Source organism: Scomber scombrus, chromosome 1, assembly GCF_963691925.1.
Source record: "Scomber scombrus chromosome 1, fScoSco1.1, whole genome shotgun sequence".
NCBI classification, from domain to species: Eukaryota; Metazoa; Chordata; class Actinopteri; order Scombriformes; family Scombridae; genus Scomber; species Scomber scombrus.
Genome location: NC_084970.1, coordinates 26,477,651 through 26,502,563, shown reverse-complemented (window position 1 = coordinate 26,502,563; position 24,913 = coordinate 26,477,651). Strand labels below are relative to the sequence as shown.

The window sequence follows — 24,913 nt, the reverse complement described above, 5'->3', positions numbered from 1 at the left end:
TCCAGTGGAGTTGGAGCCCCAAAACTGACACAGCTTTAATGAAAGAAGGGCCACAAGCCAAATAGGTTGGGTTGGGTTTCATCTTTAACAATGCATTACACTGTATGAGCTTGTGTACAATCTCTATATGAAAAGTAACAAGTAACTACAAGGAATACAAAATACAGTATTCCACTAAAGTAGCATGAAATGGAAACACCTCTAAACTCTTTAAAGGCAGCTTTCAGCCACTTTTAAATGGATACTGCTCAAGCACATGTATGCTAATTAGTATCCAATCACTGCTATCTATCTCTGTGTTTTTTGTTTGTTTGTTGAGGGCCCTTTTTGTTCGGTCTACACGGAATACAGATTGATGGCTCTGTCCCAGTGAAAACAGTCCGGACCGGCAGGAATGCAGCTTGCAGACCGGGCAGCAGCAGCAGCTCCTCCGTCAGACGTGACGTCGCTGGTCCCCCGCTGAAAAACCCAACTCACACAAAGTTTTCTATGAGGGAGAAACAGCGAGCCTAAAAATACTCCCTGACCGGAATGTGCGGACATTTGCGCTCCAACGTCGCATCCCGCCGTCGAAATGTTGATGCAGTTGTGTCGTTGTGTGGACTCCGTGGTTGTTGTTGTGGCGGCTGTTTGTGTAACAGTGTTGCTGCTGCAGAAAAGCTGCGTGTGTGTCACCGAGGAGGACGATGAGGTCTTGGAGAAAAACCAGCTCATGGAGTTTTACAGTAAGTTCAGTCATCTGTTTGTTCCCTTTTGTGTGTCAGGGAAGAAATCCTGCTGCAGAGTGAAAATCCACATTTTGTCTTGATGCTTTTAACACGGTTTGAGAATTATATAACTGTCTGCACTGTGGATGGGGTGAATGGAAAAGGAGAATAATCACTGCAGCGTGTTTTTACTGAGCTCACAAACAGACTGTCGTGTGTGAAGTGATGGTGATCGAAATCTAACTATAGCACTTTTCTGGGGACCCGCCTAAACTATCTTTAAGTCCTCTATTGATCCCCGGACCACAGTTTGAACCCCATTGCTGCAGCCTGGCTCACATTACCACCAGTGATTTTTATTATCCTTCTCAGAAGCAGCACAACCTCTTTCTCTCTGGTGAAGACAAACATATGCTCTTAAAGGTTTTTTTTGTCCCCTAAGTTGAATGAATGAGGAACTATTATAACAAAAAAAACATGAACTGAAATCTGAATAGAGAAACACAACTACAAATGCTACAGTGTTGTTATATTTAATATGATCATACAGCCATATGATTAACATGTGGTGTTTATGTTTGCTGTAGGGCTGAAAGTTACATTTGATTAATCGGTTAATTGATTAACAGACAATTGATCAATAATTTATAATAATTTATCAAAGAAAAATGCCCAACATTGCCTTGTTCAGACTCTCATATGTAAGGTTTATTTATTGTAAATTAGCTTCTTTTTTTTGGTTTTGGGATATTTGTTGGAAAAAACAAGAAATTTAAAGATGTCACCTCTGGTTCTGAAAAACAGTGATGGGCACTTTTCACTGTTTTCTGGCAGATTAAAACTTAACTAAATTAAATCTACAACAAGTCGATTGATCGATTAGTTGTCAACTATTAAGTTATCACTTATTAATTTTTTGATAATCAGATAATTGTTTTCAGTCATTTTTTAAGAAACCAAAATATATTCAGTTTACTGTCATAGATGACTTAAGTAAAAATCAAAGATCAAAATTTAAAAGTTACTTGTTGCACCTCTAATTTTGGCAAAAGCTTCCAATTAGAGTTGCAATGATTAGTCAATTAATCGATTGAAGACTTGTTGCTTTCATGGGTCATATATGACAATAAACTGAATATCTTTTAATTTCAGGCTTTTGGTTAGATGGAACCTGAAATTTTAATACATCTCCTCCTTGAGTTATATTATTATAACACTTTTTTCACTATTTTCCAACAACTCACTCTAAAAGAGGAATCCATGAATCAAAAAAATAATCATCAGATTGATTGGTAATGAAAATAGTTGTTAGTTGCAGCCCTATTTCCAATACGCAATGTATGTTGTTGTGTATATTACTGTTATAATACAGTCAATGCTAGTGTAAACAGACGAAGGACATCCAGACACTGAAAGTACACCCACATGCAACAATCTTAATCAAACAGAACTTGAAATCCCTCTCAGACTATTTCGAGTATGAAAATCCAACATTAAACTAGATCGACATATACAGCCTGTTTTTCTCTTCAGTATGCATTGTTGACATGAAGGAGGAGGTAATTACTGCGATGTTTTCATCACTGTGTATACAAACAGTCTTTTGTGTACATTCAGTAGATAACCCTTGTTTTTTTAGTATTCAGTTACAAAGTCTCTTTTCATGTTGCAAGATAGGAGTTCCTCAATTTCCCTCTACTTGTAGTGAGCATATTGCTTCATTTTGATGGAGAGATGTCTAACAGGAGGGGTAAAATATTCAAGATTTTACATCCCACTGAGGGTGTATGCCATGATATCTTATTCAGCTCTTCTCCTCTCCCAAGACAAGTCCATCTGTTCTAGTCCATGCTACACATTCACATCAATTCCACACTTCCTTCCTCCCCTGTGTCTTTCACCCTCCTTCCTCTTGTCCCACATCTCTCACTCTCCTCCTTTCTAGAAAAGGGTTCGTTTATCCTGGAGAGTGAGACGCTGAAGCGCTGCGTCACAGTGGATCGCTCTAACCTGGTGCTTGAGGACTGTGAGCGCCCCTCTCGCCGCATGCTGTGGAAGTGGGTCTCCAGACATCGCCTCTTCAATTTGGGCACCAGCATGTGTCTGGGCCTCAACATCTCTGACACGACGCAGCCTCTCGGCACGTTCGAGTGCGACATGACCCTGCCTGTGCTGTGGTGGCGCTGTAGTGGAAACCTGCTGTATGGCGCGTCCCAGTGGAAGGTGGCTGTTTCCGGACGTTTGGTGGTGGTTAAGAAAAACAATTATCATGAGTGGAAAAGGTACAACACCCCCAGAGAGGGGCCCTGTTCATATCCCTATGAAGGTAAAATATCCTGCAAGTTTTCTGTATTAAAATATAACAGCACATTTGAGACACTTGGGCAACACAAACCAGTCATCTCAATGGCTATCTAACTTGTCTGCGTCAGACATTTGTCATTTTGAATCTGACAGGATGTGTTTTATTTGCAGATATCCACACTTTGTTGGGAAATGCACATGGCATGCCCTGCGCATTGCCCTTTAAATACAATAACAAATGGTACTCGGAGTGCACGACTGAGGGGCGAGAGGACCATCTTCCGTGGTGTTCTACCACCATTCACTATGATGAGGCCGAAAGATGGGGCTTCTGTCCGGTGCATGGTAAAATACACACAAAGACAAACACACAGCTGAGTAACAGACAGGAGCCTACGTAAATATTTTATATGCCCAAAAAGTATGTGACAATACCCCATGCCAAAAGCAATGTCCATAAAGAAATGATTTTCCCAATCTGGGGTTTCCCAGACAGCCCTGTCCTCCAATACCTTTGGGAAGAACTGGAGCACTAACTGTGAGCCAGACCTCATCATCCAACATTAGTGGCCGACCTCAGTAATGCGCTTGTGGCTGAATGGGAGTACATCCATGCATCCTTAGAGGAGCGTTGGCTGTTTCAGCAGGAAATGAATGCCTGTGGTTTCACATTATAGGTGTAACATTTGGGTGTCCACTTACTTTTGGCCATATAATACTACCTTAAAGTGTCACCTTGAGGTAGTGTTTATACGTTTTTCCTTTTTTATTCTGGTTTTTGTATGTGTTTTTTTTGTTCATTTATGCTTTTACTATTCATTTTCTCTCTGATCTAAATTTTATGCATAAATAATGCATAATAAATTTGATGCACAGTAGCTTATTGTTTTAGCTAAACCGACTGAATTTTCTCTACCAGAGCAGCATTATTATTATTTGACTCAAAAAAGTAAACTCAGCATGATGTAAAAGTATGTGTATTTTTAAGTGAACTTATGTTGCCCCCTCATTTTTTTCAATCACAGAATTCCTGAAATTTCAAGCACCATACTCACATTATTTTAGGCTGTAATACAAACACTCCCACACACCTGGGCACATGTACATACTGATTCGCTTCTCTTATTGCAGAACTTCCCACAGTGTTTTTAATTGCTGGTTTTTGTTCATAGACTCCAGTTGCGATCGTTTCTGGGAATCAAACCAGGAACTGCGTGCCTGTTACCAGTTCAACCTGTACACCATCCTCACCTGGAGTCAAGCGCTGTCAACCTGCCAGGCTCAAGGTGGAAATCTGCTCAGCATCACCAGCCTGGCAGAACACAGGTACATCAGAGGTAGGCATCCTGTAGCTAACACATACAGGAACCATGTACTGCACCTTTATTACATCCATGTGCAGTACACAAGAGAGCAATTCTAAATTAGCACTAGAGTGTTGATGTTGATATGTTTCTGCTCAGTAGGATTACACTAATTCCTCATTCACAGTTTCGGATTAAGCTCCTTGCTGTTTATATTACAATGTTGTAAATCAGCATAATGTCCATTTCACTCTTTCTCTCTTTTGTCTTTCTGCCTTCCTCTTTTCCAGTTATTTATATTGTGTTCTATCATTTTATTGCTGCCTGCTGTCCTTTTTTAAATTAAAGTTTTTTAAAGCCCAAATGAAAAATGACATATTTTCCACTGAAAGCGACAACTCATACACTCTTCATGTGTTTGGTTCTTGTGTCAGATCGATTGGATAGTGTCGGAGCGATGGTGTGGATTGGGCTGAACCACTTGACGGATGGTCGGGGGTGGCAGTGGTCTGATGGAGCACCTCTATCATTGGTCAATTTCACTACAGGTGCTGAGTATTTGTTTACCTTAAGGCTAAGTGAGACGGCAATGTCTTGTGATGTGATCAATTTAATGCATAGTGTGTAATAATTATATGTTTGTACAAGGCATTTGATAAGAGACAGAAACAAAAAGTCATATGAGACATGGAAGCTTGATCATTAAACATGATCATTTGTGCAAATCGCACAGTGTATAAGAGTTTCTCTCACTCTAATTGTTTTATCTTCATCCTCAATATTACATGGAAAACGTGTAAATCGGTACTGAAGTGTTAAATCTTTACAGAAAGGCCCATACCCACAATGGAAATCATCTTTCATGGCATGTAAAAACTTGATCTATAAATGTAGGCAGTGGAGGGGAAATCGGTATTTAGTATTATTATTATGTAAAAAGAAACCATAGAGGCTGAATTGCTCCCATTATTGTGTTCAGGTCTGCCTGCCAGCCCGCTACAGGACGACAGACAGTGCGGAGTCTACAACTCAGCCTTCGAGGGTCACTGGCAGAGTCTCTCCTGTGAATCTGCTCTGCCTTACATCTGCAAGAAGACGCCTAATGATACCCGGAGAGTCGAGCCACTCGGTAAGAGCACACAAGGAAAAACACATACACCCAACATGAGGTTTCCTATACTATGGCAGGAGTGAATTATGAGTCAAAGTGCAAAATGTATGAGTAGCTTTTTTAGCTCTTGTAGCTCTTGGCCTCAACAGCTGCACTGCACCTGCGGAGTGAACTTTTAACCTTCCTCTCTGCTGCTCTGCTGGCGGCTAGACCAAAACAATGTCTGCTGTGATTTTGTGTGTTAAAAATCTTGTGTGCCCTATTTTGATCTCTCCTCTCCTCTCCTCTCCTCTCCCAGAGAACTGGCAGTATGTCCATACTGTGTGTGCTAATGACTGGTTGCCTCATAATGGTTTCTGCTACCGGATACTATCAGAGGCAGAAGCAGGAAGCTGGGAGGAGTCTTCCCAGGCCTGTGGCTCTCAGGGGGCAAACCTCACCAGCCTTCACTCCCTCTCTGAGGTGGAAATGCTGCTCAGCCTTCTGGCTAACTGTAAGGCACACAGAAATTTGAAGTTCTGTTTATTTTTCGAGAGATATATCAAGTTAATACTACAGTACACACTGTTTTGTCTGTGTTTCGCAGTTTCTGGGGCGAGTTCGGACTTATGGATTGGTCTTTGGAAACAAGTATCGTCGCCGACTGTAGAGTGGTCTGATGGCTCACCAGTAACTCTGACACTGTGGCACCACTATCAGCCTCCACACAACCTGACAGATGCAACACTCTGCGCCAAGGCAGACAGGAAGGTGGGAAATCCTGTGTTTGTGCATCTTTCAAGTGAAAACACCCCTGAAGCTTAATTTTAACATCTCAAAGGATTTTATCAAATCAATATTGAATTAGTGTGTTAAAGAACATACAGTTTTAGTTCAGCTTATCGAGTGGATCGAAATTAAATGAATCCCTTTTAGTGCTACACCTAACAATCATCTTGATTATTTATTAGTTAGCCAAGTGTTTTCTTGATGAATCAATACATTTTTTATCTATAAACATCAGAAAATGGTGACATCAACTAATCCCTTTATTATATGTTATACTTACTATAATGTTTGCATGCATTTATTAGATGATGTCCTATGTTAGAGTAAAATGCTAACATCTTTCATAGGAAGGGACCTGGATTTTAGCGTCATGTGATGAGCGACTTCCAGCTGTGTGTAGAAGAGAAAGTCAGACTCCTGTTCGTCAACCTGGAACCTGGGATGAAGGTTGTCCTGAGGTAGGAATGTCCTTGCAAGCACGTCAACGTTTACCCTGAACTCACAGGATGGTGGAAGGTCAACAAGTTCAAGATGTTTAGACTTACAACAGATCATTTTTTCATTCAATAAAAATGTGGTTATTTGTGGACTAAGCATAAATTATTACATTGTCCAGTTAAGGAAAAATAACTGGGGGAAAAAAATGTAAATAAAAAAGCTTCTTATCAGCTTCTACTGAAACTGAGGCTTCTTATTTTTTAACTTTGTTTGTCAGGCAATGCAGTGGAGCGAACAATAGCTCCATACAGATCAGGGTGTGCACCAGCCACACGCCTCCTACAGTTGAACTTGTGTGCATGGTGCCCTGTCAGAAGCACAATGAGCTGATTCACTCGGCCGCTGACGTATTGTCTGGCATTCATGTTGCTCCTTGACTCTGTTTACAAGAATATCAGACTCCTGAGTCATCAAGCTTCTTCGTACAGTGTAACATGAGGCCAAAAATGGCCCCGGAGGCACAATATCAGTGAACATGCTTAAGCAGCTACTGATGATAACTGCCAGGGTTTTTTAGTCACCGGCCAGGTAGCCAGTGGTTGGGATATCTTGGTTTGTTAATTATGAAAAATACACCGTGTTGAGTGAGGGGAGTTAATATTAGTTAATGTAATCCCTCGTCTTTTTCAACTCTTTAATTTTCTCATTTCCTGTCGTCTGACTTGTAAGGTCAGGTAATGTAGGTGAAGGTGTAAAGTGTTTTGTCCGTTACATGAAAGCTTTGAATTCTTTATTCATGTAAATGTTAGTGCTGGCGTCTGGACCCCCAAGTTGAGGCATAGATGGGACAAAGGTGAAGGGGGTGGGTGCAAATTGACACCACTTGTGAAAACACTGCGGCACCAAAAACACACACACGCTTGCAAACATAAGCAGACCTGCGTATAATTACACACTCGTCACTCTAGAGCAGGACTGGGTGACTTTGAAAGTTTTCAACAATACTGATTCACTGTTGAATGTTACTCTTGATGCAGGAATATTTCTTTTTTATTCTTATCACGTGTGTTTTAATAATCCTATACTTGATAACATTTTATTCTTTTCCAGTATAGAAACAACTGCAGTTTGCAATAAAACAAAGCTTGATTTTGATTATTGGTTTTGTTGTGGTTCTTGTCTATGTTTTAGGGCTGGAAGCGGCACGGCCACTCCTGCTACACTGTGACCAGCCATGAACAGAACTATGAAGATGCACTGATGGGATATTACTGCAAGGCCTCTCTCCTTACTGTGGAAAACAGGTGGCTTATTGATTAAATGATTTATTGTGATCTAAAAAGCATTTCTTTAGTTTGGGGAAACATTTCAGCTTCATCTCATTTTCCTCATGCTGGCAGGTTTGAGCAGGCTTTTGTCAACAGTTTGCTGAGCGAGAACGGGGCCAACAGCAGCATGTATTACTGGATCGGCCTCATGGACGTGGAGAGGAAAGGAGAATACAGCTGGCTTCCTCATAATGGCTCCTCTCTACCTCTCACCTTTACAAACTGGAACAAACACCAGCCAGGTAGCCAGCTGTTGTTTAACTTTACATTATTAATCATGACAAATACACAGTAAATGTATCGAGAGAGAGGAGTTCACGCGAATGTCTTTTTCAATTCTTTTATCTTCTCCTTAAATATCCTAGTCAGTGCCGGCGGCTGTGTTGCTATGTCAGGTGGACCTGCTCTTGGTCACTGGGAGGTGAAAGACTGCAAGTCCCACAAGGCCGTGTCAGTATGCAAGCAGAGCATCAGCAGTTACCAGGATGTCCAGCTGCCAGAGCACCACATTGATGCCTACGCCCCCTGTCCTCCAGGATGGGAATCACACTCTGGACTGCTGCACTGTTTTAAGGTTGGATCATGAATTTTCTTTTGTTCGACTAATTGATCAATTGGCTATAGATGCAGGTCATGTCGGGTTTGTCCTTGTTTGTTTTCCTATTAGAAAATAATAACATGATGAATTTTAAAACTCTGAGAGATTGAAGAAAAACAAACATTATGTTTCTCGGGGCTGTATTTTTTCTGCTGTTTTGTGTATAATTATCTGTATTAAATAGGGCCCCAAGTAACGATTAATTTCATCAAGTAATTGTTGAAATGTCAGACAGTAATGAAAAATACCCATCAAAACTTGTTTTGTCCAACCAACAGTCCAAAACCCAAAGATATCACATATGGCAAAGAAAAACATCAGTAACCAGAAAATATTTGGCATTTTTGCTCAATAAATTATGATAAAGCGATTGTCAAAATATCTGTCAATTAAATTTCTTTCAATCGACTAACTATTTTTTGTTGACTTATCATAGCAGCTTTAATATTAGATGTTAAATTTTGATGTATCTTGCCTTATCGTTTTCACTTTATGGAGAAAAAAAATGAAATGACTGAAAAACATAAAACTGTGATTTTGTGTTTTAGGTTGGTTACATTTTAAAAGGCTATCAGCATTTCTACAGCTATACTGACTGTCTGTTGTCTGTCTACACATCAGCTGACAGTACGTGTTGCTCCTCTAGGTGTTCCACGATGAGAAAGTCCTGATGAAGCGTTCCTGGGTGGAAGCAGATTTCTTCTGCCAGGCCCTCGGGGCTCAGCTGGCTAGTTTCCACCACTATGAGGAGCAGGTGTTTGTTAAGCAGCTCCTCAGTACCATGTTCGAAGGGTTGGTACAGCCCTCTGGGCCTCGTTAGTGCAGGAATGTTCTGGGAATTGATGAATCCCTTAGTTGAGGTGTTTTTGTTTTTTCGTGCACAGAGCAGTAGTGCAGATGCTTTTGAAGATAAAATCTGGTTTGGGATTGTTTTATAAACTGTCTACAGATGATTGTGGGATGAATGAGACTCCACCTTAATAAGTCATCTAACCATGTAATAAGTTTTTCAATTGCAGCTGTGAATAATGTGCAAGAATAATTAAACATATCTGTAGAATCAAGTAAGTGGTAGGTTTGGGCTGTATCCAAACCTGTTATATTTACACCAAGAAATGTATTGCTTTAATTTGTTATGCTGATTTCCCCCAGAATGTATGAAATTCAATCAAACTTTCATTTTATAGCACCTTTCGTGCAGGTGAATGCAATTCAAAGTGCACGAAAGACGACTGACAAGCCAATAATTAGACAGAACGAATATAAATAATAAAACAATTTGAGACTAATGTGCATGACACATTTTAAAAAAAAGATGAAAATGTAAAAAATTTAAAAAAGTATTTTTTAAATGAAATTAAATAAGAATAGGATTTATCCATATCTCCATGGTGAGCGTCATAAAATATTTTACAAATTTTTTTACAAAACAAGTTTTAAAACAAATGACAGATTTATGCTCACAAACAAGAGTTTATTTATTCTTGCACAAATAAAAAGATGTGAAAAGTGTACAAGACTTGATCAGATGGGCTCGTGTTGCAGTGTGTTTGTGTTCTGCTCCTCCTTTTCAGAACAGAGGGTCGCTGGTTTTGGGTGGGCTTAAATAAGAGAGACCCAGAACACCTTGGAACCTGGGAATGGTCCGATGGTTCTCCTGTAAGTAGAAAGAAAGTTCACAAAAGTCTCCACATGCCTCATCAGCACTCTGTAAAAGGCAGATGATGTATTCCCCATTGTTTTTGTTTCTTTTTGTGCAGGTGGTGACGTCCTTCATAGAGGATAAGAACGAGGAGGACGACAGGAGGGACTGTGCTGTGTACAGTGACCTGACCAACGTCCTCATGCCGCAGCCCTGTGACACCAAACATGAGTGGATCTGTAAGATGTCCAGAGGTAAAAAGCCCTCACACCAAAACTCTACACACAGTCACACATACATACATCATCATGGCTGCATTAACCAAACTCTGATTTACGTTGCAGGTGATGAACTGACAAAACCCTACTGGTACACAGAGCGTAAGTAGATTTCTTTATTTATGTAATTGTACTCTTATATGCAAGCTTTATAGACACTGAAAGGTGTTATTAATGTCTTTACTACTATGTAAGCCACTAAATGCAAAATTACCTTTGGAAGACTACATCATTACAACTATTTAAGTAATTATGCTTATACTTACCTAACACTATACTTTAAATACTTTGTTATTTACATAATATGTGTACTTCTCTTTCTCCATATGTGGTTCTAGTACTTTGATGTGTCCCTCATAGAGAAGGGATCTCTTTTTTGCTGCACTTTATGAGGTCTCTCACATTTATTTGAGAGTTGAAAGTGTTTTTTTTTTTCTGTTTTAAGAACAGAGATTGTCGTTGGTTGCATAGACTGTAAAGCCCTCTGAGACACTTCAACCCGCTGCTGTGTAACCATAGAAACGATACCAAATTTGCCATAGGGACTGTTGCTGAGCCTCTAACCAGAAATGAAAAGAAGAAAAATGTTTTGTCATAATCTGAGTAGAAGTCAGTAAAATCTGCTGTACCCAGGGTGATGTGATGTGAAAATAACACATCTCAAACAATTAATTACTCAGTCAAGCAATTAGACCTTTGTCATTATGCCATTGGATATGTTTAATACTGGATTACGTGAACATGTGTTCTGTGTTATAATTACCTTCAGAGAGTGAGCCGTGGGTGTTTTACCGTGGAGCTGAGTACCTGTTGGCCAAGCAGCCGTTCAACTGGGACGCCGTCTCTCTGGCCTGTCAAATGATGGGAGCTTACCTGTTGTCCATTCACTCCAGGGACGAGCTGCACTTTGTCAAGGAGCGTTTGCGACGGGTCAGTTTATCTACTTTATAATTAGTCATATAAAAATACTGAGAAAAAGTCTGTATCATCAAACTTTCATAAACACAAATTTGTATTTTGGGGGGATGGGAGCATTAGGACATTTATTTATCCACTAACAATTCAAATATAAATCGATTTTTTCATCCTTTACTTTTAAAAAGAAACGTGTAAGTGAAAATAACATTTAAATATGTCGCACATGACAAATTTTGTTGTAAATATTGGCCAAACGTATCAAAAATGATATGTGATAGTATAATACAGATGCGTAGAGTCATGTAATCCTATTCTGAATAGGAGTTGAAACATAGGACAGCAGTCATTTTAAAACTTTGCAAAACATTTCTTTTTAAAGATTTCAAAATCTTAAAAAACAAAAAACAAACTTGTTTCGTTGTATAAATGGAAATTTCTACATGCAGAAATAACACATCAGTTTACTTCAAACAGTACTATAATATTTGTGGATATTTAACAACTGTTTTTTTAGTGAATTATATTGTCTCCCCCTCTTGTCATATCATTATTTATTTGAAGAGGAAATGGAATTTGCTGTGCAAATACTCCTACCACCTAACTGCAGTAACCGAATTATGCCAAGAGCTTTGGACATCAATACTTTTGTTTGTAGTTTTCAATGAGCAGAAGAACGGTTTCACATAGAAAACACAGCCAAAGTAATGTACTTAATCACAGGGGCTTTTCTTCATTGAATGGTCCACTAGCCCCATTCTTCCTAACAGTTCACACTCACAAACACAGTGAGACACAAACACGTGCATGAACAAGTGTCAACACAATTGACACACTCTTTCTTCATACAAACTCAAGTGTTTACAGACACACATCGACAAGCCAAAGCGTACCTCATATGTGGACACTTTCATGCTCGAGTGGGCCCATACACGAGGAGTAAGAAAAAGGCTGTTTTCGGCAGTGGCCTTTTGGACCAGACTAAAGAAGTCTCTTGTGCCGGCGAGGATTGTGAGGGATAAAGGGAACAAAACACGGCAATGAAAGAGGCGTAGCACGGGCCAAGGAGAGCGAGCGCCTGAATGGCCACTCATGTCAGAGGCTCTGAAAAGCCGAATCTTCCACCCCAGTGAGGCCTGGATTGCAAAGGAGGAGGGTAAAAGTGAAGTTCTATTCTTTTTCATCTCTGCTTCTTTCACTGTGTCTCCTCAGTTCTCACTGGGCCCTACTGACTGGTGGATCGGCATGTCCGTTGGCAAGCCTGGAGAGGAGGTCAGGTGTGTGTGTTTGGAGCTTGTTTAAGACGTCCTGTTATTGCCACTGATTCTATTACAGCAGTCAACGCTTTATTAGTTTAAAAATGTTGATTTTAGAAACCAGGTCTCTGGGGGAAAGGGAAATATAAACCTAATAGAAATTTGACAAAGAGGTTAATTTAAGAGAGGAAATAGTTTGACAAACCAAAACTGAATAGAGGTAACAAGAAATAGAGTTAATGACTACCTACTGTAAGCCATGCTAGCGTTGTGACGGTTGATCCATCACATTGTTCCAGAGTATCAACTATTGAATAGATTGCTACAACATTTTGCACAGATATTCATTGTCCCCAGATAATGAATCCTACTGACCTTAGTGATTCTGACTTTTCATCTAGAACCACCAGCAGGTCAAAGTTTTCACTTATGAGGTGAAATCTCACCATTTTCTCGATATAATGGCACTGAGTCTCGTACAGATATTCAGTGTTCCCAAACAATGAATCCTCATGACTCTGTTATTGTCATTTTGAGTGAAATGTCTCAACAACTGTTGGATGGAGAGCCACAAATAGACATTCATGTCCACCTAAAGATACATTTGAATAACTTTGTGATCCCTTAGCTTCCAAATCTTTGGTTTGTGGCTAAGAAATGGTAAACTAATGTATTTTCCATGAGCCACAGCTGTACTTTGTGTGTACTGCTAATCATCTTACTTTATCAAACTAAGATGGTAAACATGTTAAATATTTCCTGCTAAACACCAACACGTTAGCATTGTCATTATGAGTGTGTTTTTTGTGCCTTAAGAGCCTCACAAGGCCACTTCTGTGTCTTGTTAAACTACTTACCAAAAGAAACAATATAGGCAACCACCACTTTTAAGTGAAGCCAGCTGAAACAATGTTCATTGAAAGTTTGTGTGTGTGTGTGCCTTCAGGTGGAGTGACAGGACAGAAGTAGAGTTTCAGAACTGGGCAGAGGGGAGTGCCGGGGCTGCCTCTGGGAAAAATGGGTTGTGTGTCACCATGTCCTCTTCATCAGGTAAACACATGTACACACAGTAACACACATACTCAGTTGCATGTATACTTGCAAATGAGTGTGCTTGCTAAGGTCTTCTTTCCTTCCAATGTTGCAGGCAAATGGTCGATGAATAAATGCAGTGATCTCCACGGCTATGTCTGCAAGAGAAAGACTGTTTCTGTGGTGGAGACTCCCAGGGAGCCGCACTACATCGGAGGCTGTCCAGAGAAATGGCTGTACTTTGGACACAAGGTTCAGACACACACACGCACACACACACACACACACACACACAATTCATTGCCATCTTAGCAATGATTCCTTTTACCTTTTATATCTTTTGGAAAAAACTTTGTTTTATTTAGTGCTGAAAATTATGGAGATTATATTGTAATTCCATAAATTGCTTGATGTAATTTCATTTGGTCTCCCATTATCGTTGTAAGCAAATGGCAGCAAACATCATATATTTTGACCTTCATTTTTTATTTTGTCTCATCGACAACCCTAAGTACACTCCATTATTGTTGTAAATAAGATTCCACTTTCTTTGTTGTAAGAAATGCAAAGGAGAGTCTCTTTGTACCCCACAACTTGCTTCTAAAAATGTTGCCCCTCTGACTTTTCAGTTTCCTCTTGGGTTGAGGCAGGATGTTTGTGTTTACATTCACTGTTCCTTAGCGAGTTATGTTATCTACCGCAGAATAACCCAGCACTGACAATGCTCAAGCTGAGTCAACCTCTTTAAGAAAAAAGCCAGCTGATTTTTTGAAGTATATACTGTAAATGAATGCCATATAGGAAAGTGATGAATCTCAAAATGTAGTTTTTAAAAAAAAAATACTGCAGATTTTGTTGCATCAACACAATACAGGATGATTTAAAGGACCATTGTGTGAGATTTAGTGGCATGTAATAGCAAGGTTGCAGATATTAACCAACTGAACAGCCCCCTCTTCCCCGTTCCCTTCCAAGCATGTAGAAGAGCCTACGGTGGCCAGGAAACTCACGAAAAGGCTGTCTCTAGAGCCAGTGTTGTCCATTCTGGGTTACCGTAGAAACATGGTAGTGCAACATGGCGGGCTACATGGAAGAAGACCCGTTCCCTCTGTTAGTATAAAGGGCTTATTCTAACCAAACAAAAACACAATGATTCTTATTTTCAGGTGATTAAATATTAATTAAAAGATACTTATAAATATGATATTCTATTTCTGCCAAGCCCATTCTACTTAAATCCACTAAATTCTACACACTGCACCTTCATTTGCCTTTTTGAGCCATGGTAAACTTGTTAAAGCCTTGTTTAACATTACCTCAAATTTAATCATAAAAAGCAGGTGTTTGCTAAACTTTTGTTTTTATTCTGGTTTCAATCAGCAGCACCATGAAATTATATCCTCTGTCTATCAAAGGCGGCTTTATGCTTTTTTGCACTGAATCCTGATCTTTTCAAAATAAAAAGTCCTGGTGGTGACGGGGGAAGAATAATTTGCATTTCAGGATGTGATATTCATGTTTTGTGTGGGATGTGTGTGTGTGTGTGTGTGTGTATGTGTGTGTGTGCGTGTGTTGGCAGTGTCTCCTGCTTCACCTCCCTGGTAGTCCTGAGGAGGGAAAGAGTTGGAAAGATGCCGAGTCCATCTGCTCCTCATTCGAAGGATCGCTGGTTGCTATTGAAGATGAGATTGAACAAGGTAGAGGCAACAAGCAAAGTTAATTGTACAATTAGTCAATGAATGGTTCATTTTATATACAAGCAGCGTCAGACCACATCACTTTGATTTTGTGCTCTTCGGTAGCTCCACTGATGAGGCATGTTAGGAAAGAATACTGCTCTATTTTGTTTTTCTGTTGTCATGGCATAATTTCTGCAGCCTACATCACCATGCTGCTCCAGGGCAGCTCTGTAGGCGTGTGGATCGGCCTGCGGGATGAAGACACCATGAAATGGACCAATGGGAAACAAGTCAGCTACACCAACTGGTCTCCAATTGAACCAAAGAGCTATCTCACTGTAAGTGCCTGTGAATACTTTAGGTTGACCCACATTCGTAACTGTTGGAAATGTAAAAAGTTTGCCGTCTTTTTTTATTATATGTGTGTAAATATGTGTCCCTCAAAAATGTAAAGGAAAATTAGCTTTTTCTAGTTCTGGGGTTAAAATGTGTGTCTGTATTTTTTATGGTGAGGGAGAATAATAATAATAATGAATCAATTTCTTCACAGTATTTGCTCAAAACTAAATCTGATTTAGTTTGTTCTTAAACTGCTGTTGAAAAGCCCAGTATACTCACTATAGCTATGTAGTGTATGTCTTTTTGTTGAATGATGTCTATGATTGATGGAAGAGCTTGAGACTCTGTGTGTATCTAATAGAGTGACTTGAGTTCCCAGGATGATTTAAAAATATTATATTATGGCCATCAGTTTAAATTATATCAGCTTTTGTTTATGAGATGTTGTGTCTCTTCTCTGAGTTTGGTATGGCAGATGGCTCAAAGTACGTTGATGCCCATGAGTCATTGTGAACTACAGATAAGCCAGTCAGAGGCACAAATCTGTTGCAGAAAATTCATAATGCTTTGTTATTGAAACTAGGAACAGAACTCATCCAAATTTGCCTCATAACCTCTTAAAGTAAACTCATTTAAACTTCTGAATGCTCTATAAATTTCTATAAAGCATAATCTTAAGCCTCAGCGAACTGTGATTGGGTGTTTATTACCAAAATGCTCTGTGGCATTTTTTCATGTACACAAGCCTGCACCTTTTACTTTTTATCAAAAACGTATGAATTCAACAACGAGATGCCCATATTCATCCAAGCCTTAACATCTTAAAGTGCCATAACTCTGGAACTTTGGGTTCCCGAAATGACTCCTCTCATTTTTCTAATCTATGGAACTGGTATAATCTGGTCTGTTAGATGAAAATACTAATTTGAAAGGAATTGCTTAAAAAAATTACAATGAATTGTTGACTGGTTGCAAGTCACCGTGTACTGTAATGTGAATAGAGCTGTACCAAAACCCTTTATAAACACACCAAACATTGGTTGAAGTGAACGGAGATTGTACGCAATCACAAATGTATACTTTTCTATGGGTTTGTGTGTATTTGTCTGCATGTGTGTATTAATATGCACTCTATAAACTTCCAGGAGGATGAGTGGCTCAGTGGATTTGCTGATGAACCACTGTGTACCGTTCTGTCCAACAACCACAACTTCCACTTGACAGGAAAATGGTACGATGAGAAGTGCAGCGAGAATGGGTATGGCTTTGTTTGTCAAAAACCTCAAGGTAAGATTCCCTCAGTTTCTTTCTTTTTGGTTGTATTCTGTCACCGTCAGTCTTTCATGTCTCTGAGTGTCTTCCATCACATCACTATTTCTCTCTTGCTGTCAGACAGTTTGTGTTTTCTGACACTGAATGGTCTCTGAAACTTGAAATCTTGAATGTCGACACGTGTTTCTGTTCCTTACAGCTACACAATTACATTCAAAGGCTACCTAAATTTAGGCAATGCTTTAATTTTATGCTAATTTTACTGGGAATTTCCTGAGTAATTTGCAAGTATTAAACAATTTGAACAATTAGTTTTTACGTAATTTTTACAGAAAGGGTGGTGCATTTTGGAACAAAAGTGTTAGTTTCATTGGTAAGTGCCCACTCATTATATTTAGGTTCATGTTAAATTGCAAAAATCCTTAAAAATTACACTCTTAACAGTTCTTTAACAGGCAAAATGACTTAGTTTTCAGTGTGAACATTAGCATATTAGATTGTTTCTTAAAGTGTTTTTAAGAAAGAAACATATATTATGATATGTAGTTTTACACACAAAGTTACATGCTGAAAACTAAGTAATTTTGTCTATTAAAGAATCACTAAACACTAAAACCAATGTAACACTTTTTCTTTTTTTTCCTTATAATTTGTAATAAATTGCACCACCCTAAAAAATTATCTAACTACCTGCAAATTATGAATAAATTCAACTCTAAAAAAACACAAGGACACCAGTGCCATGTCGTTCTCTAGGGGTCAAATTTAATCAATAGCTTTGATCTTTACCTTGATTGCCGTGAATACAGATTATCCATTAACTGTATATGTTCCAAACATTAACAACTTTAAATAATCATTCTGACACAGCCTACTGGTATCTTACCTTCTTCTCACATTCCTCTCTTTTGCTTTTGTTTTTCTGTCACAGATAGATCCAAACCTCCCACCCACTCCTATAGCCACCCTCTCCCTGACAATATTGAGTACCAGAGTCGCAGCTACAAGGTTGTTTCTGGCAACATGAGCTGGTACGACGCAACGCTTATGTGCATAGAGAATGATGCGGACCTAGTGAGCATCACAGATGCCTACCACCAGGCTTTCCTTACTGTCCTTGTCAATAGATTGGCAGTACCCCACTGGATTGGACTGTATAGTCAAGACGTATGTATCCCATCATACAATATGTACTCTGGGTGTGTTTTCTTTTCAGCATTTCTACTCTTGTTTAAACGCTACTTATTAAGCATGTAAACATAAGATACATTTTAGTATGAGCGTGTCATTTTTTCTTCACTAAAAGCAGATTGTTTTCATCTCTATAAGAACATGTAATCAGCATCCTAAAGACTCCTAACCTGTTACTCTTTTTTTGATGAAATGATGCTATGGTATGCCCTTAAATTTAAGAATTTGACATTGTTTTTCAAGTAACATGTAGACAAAGAGAGCCTATAGAGCAAAAAATGGCTTGTAGCTAAGTCTGAATTAAGAAAAACAAGTCATCCAATCCAGATTTGACGTGCAAAGGAAAGAATTTCAAAAGATTCCTTGAATGGAAACCTTTTTTTCCCGTTTAGTTTGTTTGGTGCAGATGCCTTCAGATGGATAGTTACAGTTGTCTAGCATGCCTCTAGAGTTTTTCTGCTGGCCTTCTGCCCACGTAGACGTACTTTGCCCATGTGCACAGGCATGTACTTCCCCCAGCAGACAGCCAGAGCCTTAACATTTGGATTCAAGTATCGCTGAGCCTCCATGGAATGTCTTAGTCATGCTGTGAAATGAGTACAGGAAGTGAGAGAAACTGATTCTCTCTGTCACATTTCTGTTTCTAAATCTGTTTGTTTAACTATAGTTACATCATATAAGACAGTAAATACCCTAACTAGATACTAGCAGACAACTGTAGTATTTTGTCATAGTTTTTTAAGTGACTGCTTTGGATAAAGCTGCTTGATTAATATACCATGGAACACTGAGTGTGTGTCTCTTCTGGTGAGTCAGTAGCTGGATTCCCCTTCAGGCACATGCAGGTTTGTGCACTTCCTCGACCTAATCATGGCATTTAAAACAGTTTTAATCAGAGTTTTAGATTTTTTAGAAGATATATCAGAAACCAGGATTAAAATTAAACTATGGGAAATGTCAATTGTCCATGTGAATGAGATGATAATTGAGAGCAACGCTGATAAGGATTTTTTTGTTACCTAACTGGATAACATGTTATACAAACACATTTAATTAAAATATATTAATTTATTTTAAACAGGGAATCTAATTGAGATCAGGATCTCTTTTTCAATAGAAACCTGTGCACAAGAAGAACTGACAAACACACACACGTTTACGAATATACTGTACACTAGTTACACATTAAAGAAAAAAAATAGCAAGTGGAATTTAAAATGCTTGAATACAATGTTGAAGAGAAATTAGAGATTACATTAGATTAGATTAAATTAGATTAGATTAGAGAGCTATATTTGAAGGTATGAGGGATCTCTGAGCATGAGCAGTGGTTACCCTATACCTTCATCTCGGGAGTAACAACTCATTTCCTAAGTTTATAGCTCAAAGTTAAAATGTTTGACATAATAATTAAGATGTGATCAGAGAGCACACATAAAGAGGACATTTCCATCAAACCCTACACATAAATAATATTCAGAGCAACTTCCCTCTTCTGGTTAATAAAATCAATTCCACCTTCTCATTTATGATGGTGAGTGAGGAGTCATCTGTGATAAAACACAGATACACTGAGTCAGGAGGCTTTAAAGTGAAGGGGGAGGCATGTATATGTACAAAATAACTATAATCAAGCACAGACATAATTGTAAATTGAATAATATATGAAAAGTATAAGTAGTATTACTGCTAATGCTTGTCCATCAAACCGCTGTGCATGCACTGATTGACTGCCACTGCTGCTACAGCCTGCAATCTAAATCAGTGTCAAGTGTTACTGAGTGCCACCACAAGAGAGACTTCTTGACACATAAATGACTGTGCTTGCTTACAGAGCGGTATCAATTATCAGTGGTCAGATGGCAGCGACACCGTATACACACACTGGGACGCGGCCGATGACGACTTTGTGACAGGAGAGTGTGTGTACATGGACGTGAGTGGAGGCTGGCGAAGAGCTGACTGTGAAACTTTGCTGCCAGGAGCCCTGTGTCATGTCCCCCCACCAAGTCAGTGCTCATTCAGTAAAATGTGAAAATCTTGAGCGCTCAACTCAACTGCTGCTGCTGGGTGTCTGTTACACATCATGTGTGAAATCCACAATTTTCTGCCTCTCTCTCGCTCTTTCTCACAGGGAATAAGCCATTTATCTCATATGAAGTGGTGTGTCCCTCTACGTGGGTGAAATTTGGACATGGCTGTTACAATTTTGAGCCTGTAGTGCAGAGACTTACATTTGAAGAGGCAAAAGAGCACTGCAGACAGAAAGGTAGGGTGTGATTTTGGCTATTTGTAACCTGTGAGATCATTAGTTCCTTCATTTCTCTGTTGTTTTTTGTTAAATGATAATGACACTTCTTTATCATCACTAAAGAATTGCCAGTTTTATCACTCAGATCTGCAGGATGGGATAGCGTACATACTCCCCCTGTAGTTTCAATTTGGGTGCTACGCTGAAATGCATCATGCTTTAGAATAATGGGATTACATGTCCAAAAAGTTCCAGGAACCATGGACCTGGAGGAACTAAAGTAGGAACTCAAAGTCCCTTTTATGCATATTCACAGCTTCTGAAGAACTGTGAAGATTAGGCAAATTAGACTGATGACAGATTAAAAAACGACTGCAGCAGTTGAAGTGCATATTTTATTCGCAAAGAAACAACAGAGACAGACTCTCTTCTTCTGTGTATTCACTGTTGCATGACTGATGTTTCCATTGGATTTAATGAATGAATGAATAGCAAAGATGCAGAGCTGGAAAATGAGATTGAAACTTTTTTGAGTTTTGAGTTGAGTTTTTTACAGTACTTGATCCACCACAGGGGGAAATAGCTAACGTGGCTCTGTTCAAAAGCAACAAAATCCATCTACCAGCACCTCTAAAACGTACTAATTAACAATTTATGCCTTTGACAAAAGATACAAAAACCAAGGTGTAAAAATGACACGTTGCAGTTGGCTGTTTCCCCTTTTTTAGTCTTTATGCTAAGCTTCTAACAGCTGTAGCTACAAATTTACGGTACAAACTCACAATCTAACTCTCAGTAAGAAAGGGTATTTGCCAAAATGCCGAACTGTTCCTTTAAACTGCACAGTAATAGTGAGTTTGTTGTGCTGTTTTCACTTTCCAGTCAACACCTCTGATGTCCTGACCATTGAGAGTGAGACGGAGAACCGCTTTGTTCTGGAGCAGCTGTGGTCTACAGGGTTCCTTCACCAGAACATGTGGTTGGGGATTTACTTCAACATCGACAGTAAGAGCCTATCACTCTCCCCATACCCATCAGATGATAGCCATACCCTGAAGTCACTTCACTAACTTGGGGTGTCTGCTTTTAGCTGATTCCATGGCCTGGGTGGATGGTTCACCTATGGACTACACTAACTGGCCTAACAAAGCCCCAGACTCCAAACTGCTGACTGCAGATTCCTGTGTTACTACCAGGGTGGTCGACGGAATATGGCACTTGTCACGGTGCACAGAGCGGCTCGGCTTTGTCTGCAAAACCATCTCAGGTAAATTGAACAGGGCTCTTTGCAAAGAATTCTGGGGCCTTCTGAATGAGTATTGGGTCTTCTCTAATTGTTGGTCACCAAAATCAACACTGCTAAGTATTAAACCGCAAAATATTAAACCGCTAAATATTAAAGAGAAACTTATTTTAGGAACTAAGGCACATGCGCATTGAACTGCTGGATTCAAGTGTTCCCAACTTCAAAATCAAACACTCTTTAGGTTTGAATGTTGGCTGCAAAACTTTTGTAGTTTGCTCCATCATGGAAAACAGAGACTGTGGTCAGCTTGAATTTATGTGGGTTGCAATAGTAAACAGTGCTTACAAATTTTCATGGGAAGACCTGGTTAAGGATAGGATAATCCACTTCTACTCTGTCCATCTGTATTGATTCAAACACATTACGCGAATCAGAGTCTCTGTTCTTCTGCTATAACTATAAACGTATTACAGCTGCACACAAGGGAAATGCTTTACAGTATACTAAACATATAGATTCTGGTTGAAGTATCGCTTGAACGTTGGTCAAAAATAAGACCTACACTCAAGTAGAGTCAGTATTTGCCTACATGCCTGTACCTTTCAAATATATTGACATTTATTAAAGATTCCCTGCAGTCATGTTTGAAAACATGAAAAATAATGTGCTTAGTATAATAATTAATAAAACACATTTTTAGTTGAAGGGGACTTTAAATCAAAATATATGGCTGATTTGATACTGCATTTTCAGATGACACAACCTTGAATCAGAAAAAGAAAATAAATTGTGCATTTCTCTGTGATTTACCTATCTGGCTGTGAAATTAAACATTTAAAAATTGAGTCCAACAATCTCTAGGTCAGTCCTGGAAAAATCTCTTTGTCACTGTATGCATAACGATGTGAGTTCATTTATTCATTATTCATTCATTCATTAGGAGTACCTTGCATGTAAGTATTCTGAAACACAGCCTGTAAGCCAAGTCTGCAACCTGATTTAGGACACTAAGACCTACATTATGTTTTAGGATTACACATAGAGTCAAGCTTTACATTGATAGTGTGTCAGTTTTCTTCTTGGCTGATACCACATCGTCTGAATACCAAATGTGACACATAACAGGTTACGCTGAAACTCACTACATGTGTTCTTTTGCAGATGTCGTTCCTGAGGTTGAAGTGCAGCCACTGAATGGTAAAGAGAACAATTTAATATGTCCTATTGGTGCCATAATTATAAAAAGTTAATTCACATTCTCAGTTTCAAGCTCAGTGAGGATACAGTGTACTATCAAAAATACTGAGAATGATTTATGCATACAACGTCCAATATATAATGTGATGCACATTACCAAAATATACATCAGTAGATTTATGCCTTTATACATGGAAATCAAAGACAGCGCCACCACAGCAGGAATTAAACATACTCACAATAAACATGTGACTACATGACAGCTTTGGTCTGTATGTTTCAGGTTTACATCATGGCATCATCCCCACTGCGGTGCTGGTGGCTGTACTGATCTTTGCTCTGCTGGCAGGAGCAATGTGGTTCGTGTACAGGAGGAACTCTGCTCGTTTTCGTGGACTCCCTACGCTCGGAAGCGCTTATTACAGACAGACCAGCTCACAGGCTACAGAGTCAGATGGAAATGTGCTGATCACAGACCTGGAAACTCACTCAGGAGAATAACGCTTAAAGACTCCACGCCTTTTTAGGTCTCTGTTGTTTTTTTCCCCCCATTCTCTGTCTCTCTCTCACCATTTCACCATCAGGTATGAATGCCAGATGACACTGAAGCTGTGACGCTGACTCCTCAGGACAGTGGTGAGATGATAATGGCAAACAACAGTATTAGGTCATTAAATTTGAGAATGTGCTTGACAGATCTCACTTACCCCCCTTTACAGATTTATTCAAATCATTTAAATCAGGAAAACATTATTTCTTGTTTTGACACTGAGGAGCCCGCAGTTGAATTACTGTGGTTTGAAGTAGAATAACAGTGGTCAATATTTTAAAATTCACATGAGAATGTTAATAAGGGACATTGTAGAGCTTTTAACTTGTTTAAAGAGGTACAAAACACCTAATATTTGATATAGTCCTGCAGTATGAGTATTCATTTCTATTATAATTTGGAAAACAGTAAAAAAACAAAAAACAAGTTAGGATTTACTTCATAGGAACAAGAGTACATATCTCTTTGTCAGAATCACAAGTGTCTTCCCTCTCTCAGACAAGAGGCATATTGTTAACAAATAACAATTACTACAATAATTGTAATGTAAATGTAGATTTGATTAAAAAAATTCGGGGGTCTTTGGAGCTGTACACGAGGTACCGCTATTTTGTCAGTATTACTTTTATATTTTATTTTTTTTAAGTATATATGCTGTATATTGGTAAGAGATTTTTTTTTGTTGTATGCTCAAAACTAACAAAAACTGTGTAAGGAAACTGATGATTGGATTTGTTCTGTTTTTTCACTTTGCAAAGCAAATTATGAAATGTATTTTGCACAATTGTCTCTGTGTTTTAATAAATTCAAGGTGGGCCCAAAAATGCCGGCTCATTTATTACTGTGTGAAGAATTGAGAAAGAGAGGAAATACTCTGCATGCTTCCCTTTTCTGACTCTTAATTACTTCACCTTTTCAGTGCAAAAGGACTGCATTGTCAGAACTCCACAGAATGACATTTCTTCAGACAACATTTCTTCCCATGCAGGACTGCACAACGTTACGTCTCAGTTACAAAATAACGGAAGTTAAAGTATTGCAGTACTAAAGTTACTTGACACGATCAAACCAAAATATATGCCAGACAAACAGTATTTAGAGTTTTGGAGTGTGACTTACAATTCAGACAAATTCAATTCAGAGTGCTGGTATAATGTTACAGGCTTTCTAGTCTTAATAAATGTCAAAAATGGGCATATTGACTCACAGAGCGCCTTGCTGTTTCCCAGAAAAGATAGACTTGAGACAAGACTGTGCGTTGGCATAATATGTTCAGCTTGCAGTGATCTGATTTAAAATAAGTAGGCCAGATGTGGTTTTCGGAGGCTGTACTCCAGTACAGAAAGAATGGAACAAGTGGGTCATTGTTTTGTGATTGTGATGAGAACATTTATCTTTGTTTTTGTTTTTTAAATATATTGGTACTCTTATCATTTCCCATTGAAATAATCTCCCAGTGACATACATCACTGACTACATCACAAATATTGTCTCTGTGGAAACTGAA

General features: G+C 38.9%; 1 protein-coding gene across 1 annotated transcript; it reads left to right on the top strand.

The window, feature by feature from the left end:
* The first annotated feature begins 574 nt into the window (after nt 1-574).
* pla2r1 (phospholipase A2 receptor 1) lies at nt 575-24,217 on the top strand. The gene is made up of 30 exons (XM_062416152.1): nt 575-725; nt 2,653-3,033; nt 3,183-3,356; nt 4,184-4,348; nt 4,750-4,863; nt 5,295-5,444; nt 5,725-5,919; nt 6,013-6,176; nt 6,542-6,652; nt 7,824-7,936; nt 8,033-8,202; nt 8,326-8,534; nt 9,205-9,350; nt 10,133-10,217; nt 10,319-10,454; nt 10,545-10,580; nt 11,248-11,408; nt 12,606-12,670; nt 13,596-13,699; nt 13,797-13,933; nt 15,261-15,378; nt 15,559-15,698; nt 16,845-16,986; nt 17,903-18,138; nt 19,997-20,171; nt 20,297-20,431; nt 21,296-21,418; nt 21,504-21,680; nt 22,821-22,856; nt 23,140-24,217. Exons 1-30 carry the CDS (start codon nt 575-577, stop codon nt 23,355-23,357), a joined length of 4,467 nt encoding a protein of 1,488 aa, XP_062272136.1. The 3' UTR covers nt 23,358-24,217.
* Nucleotides 24,218-24,913: the final 696 nt, after the last annotated feature.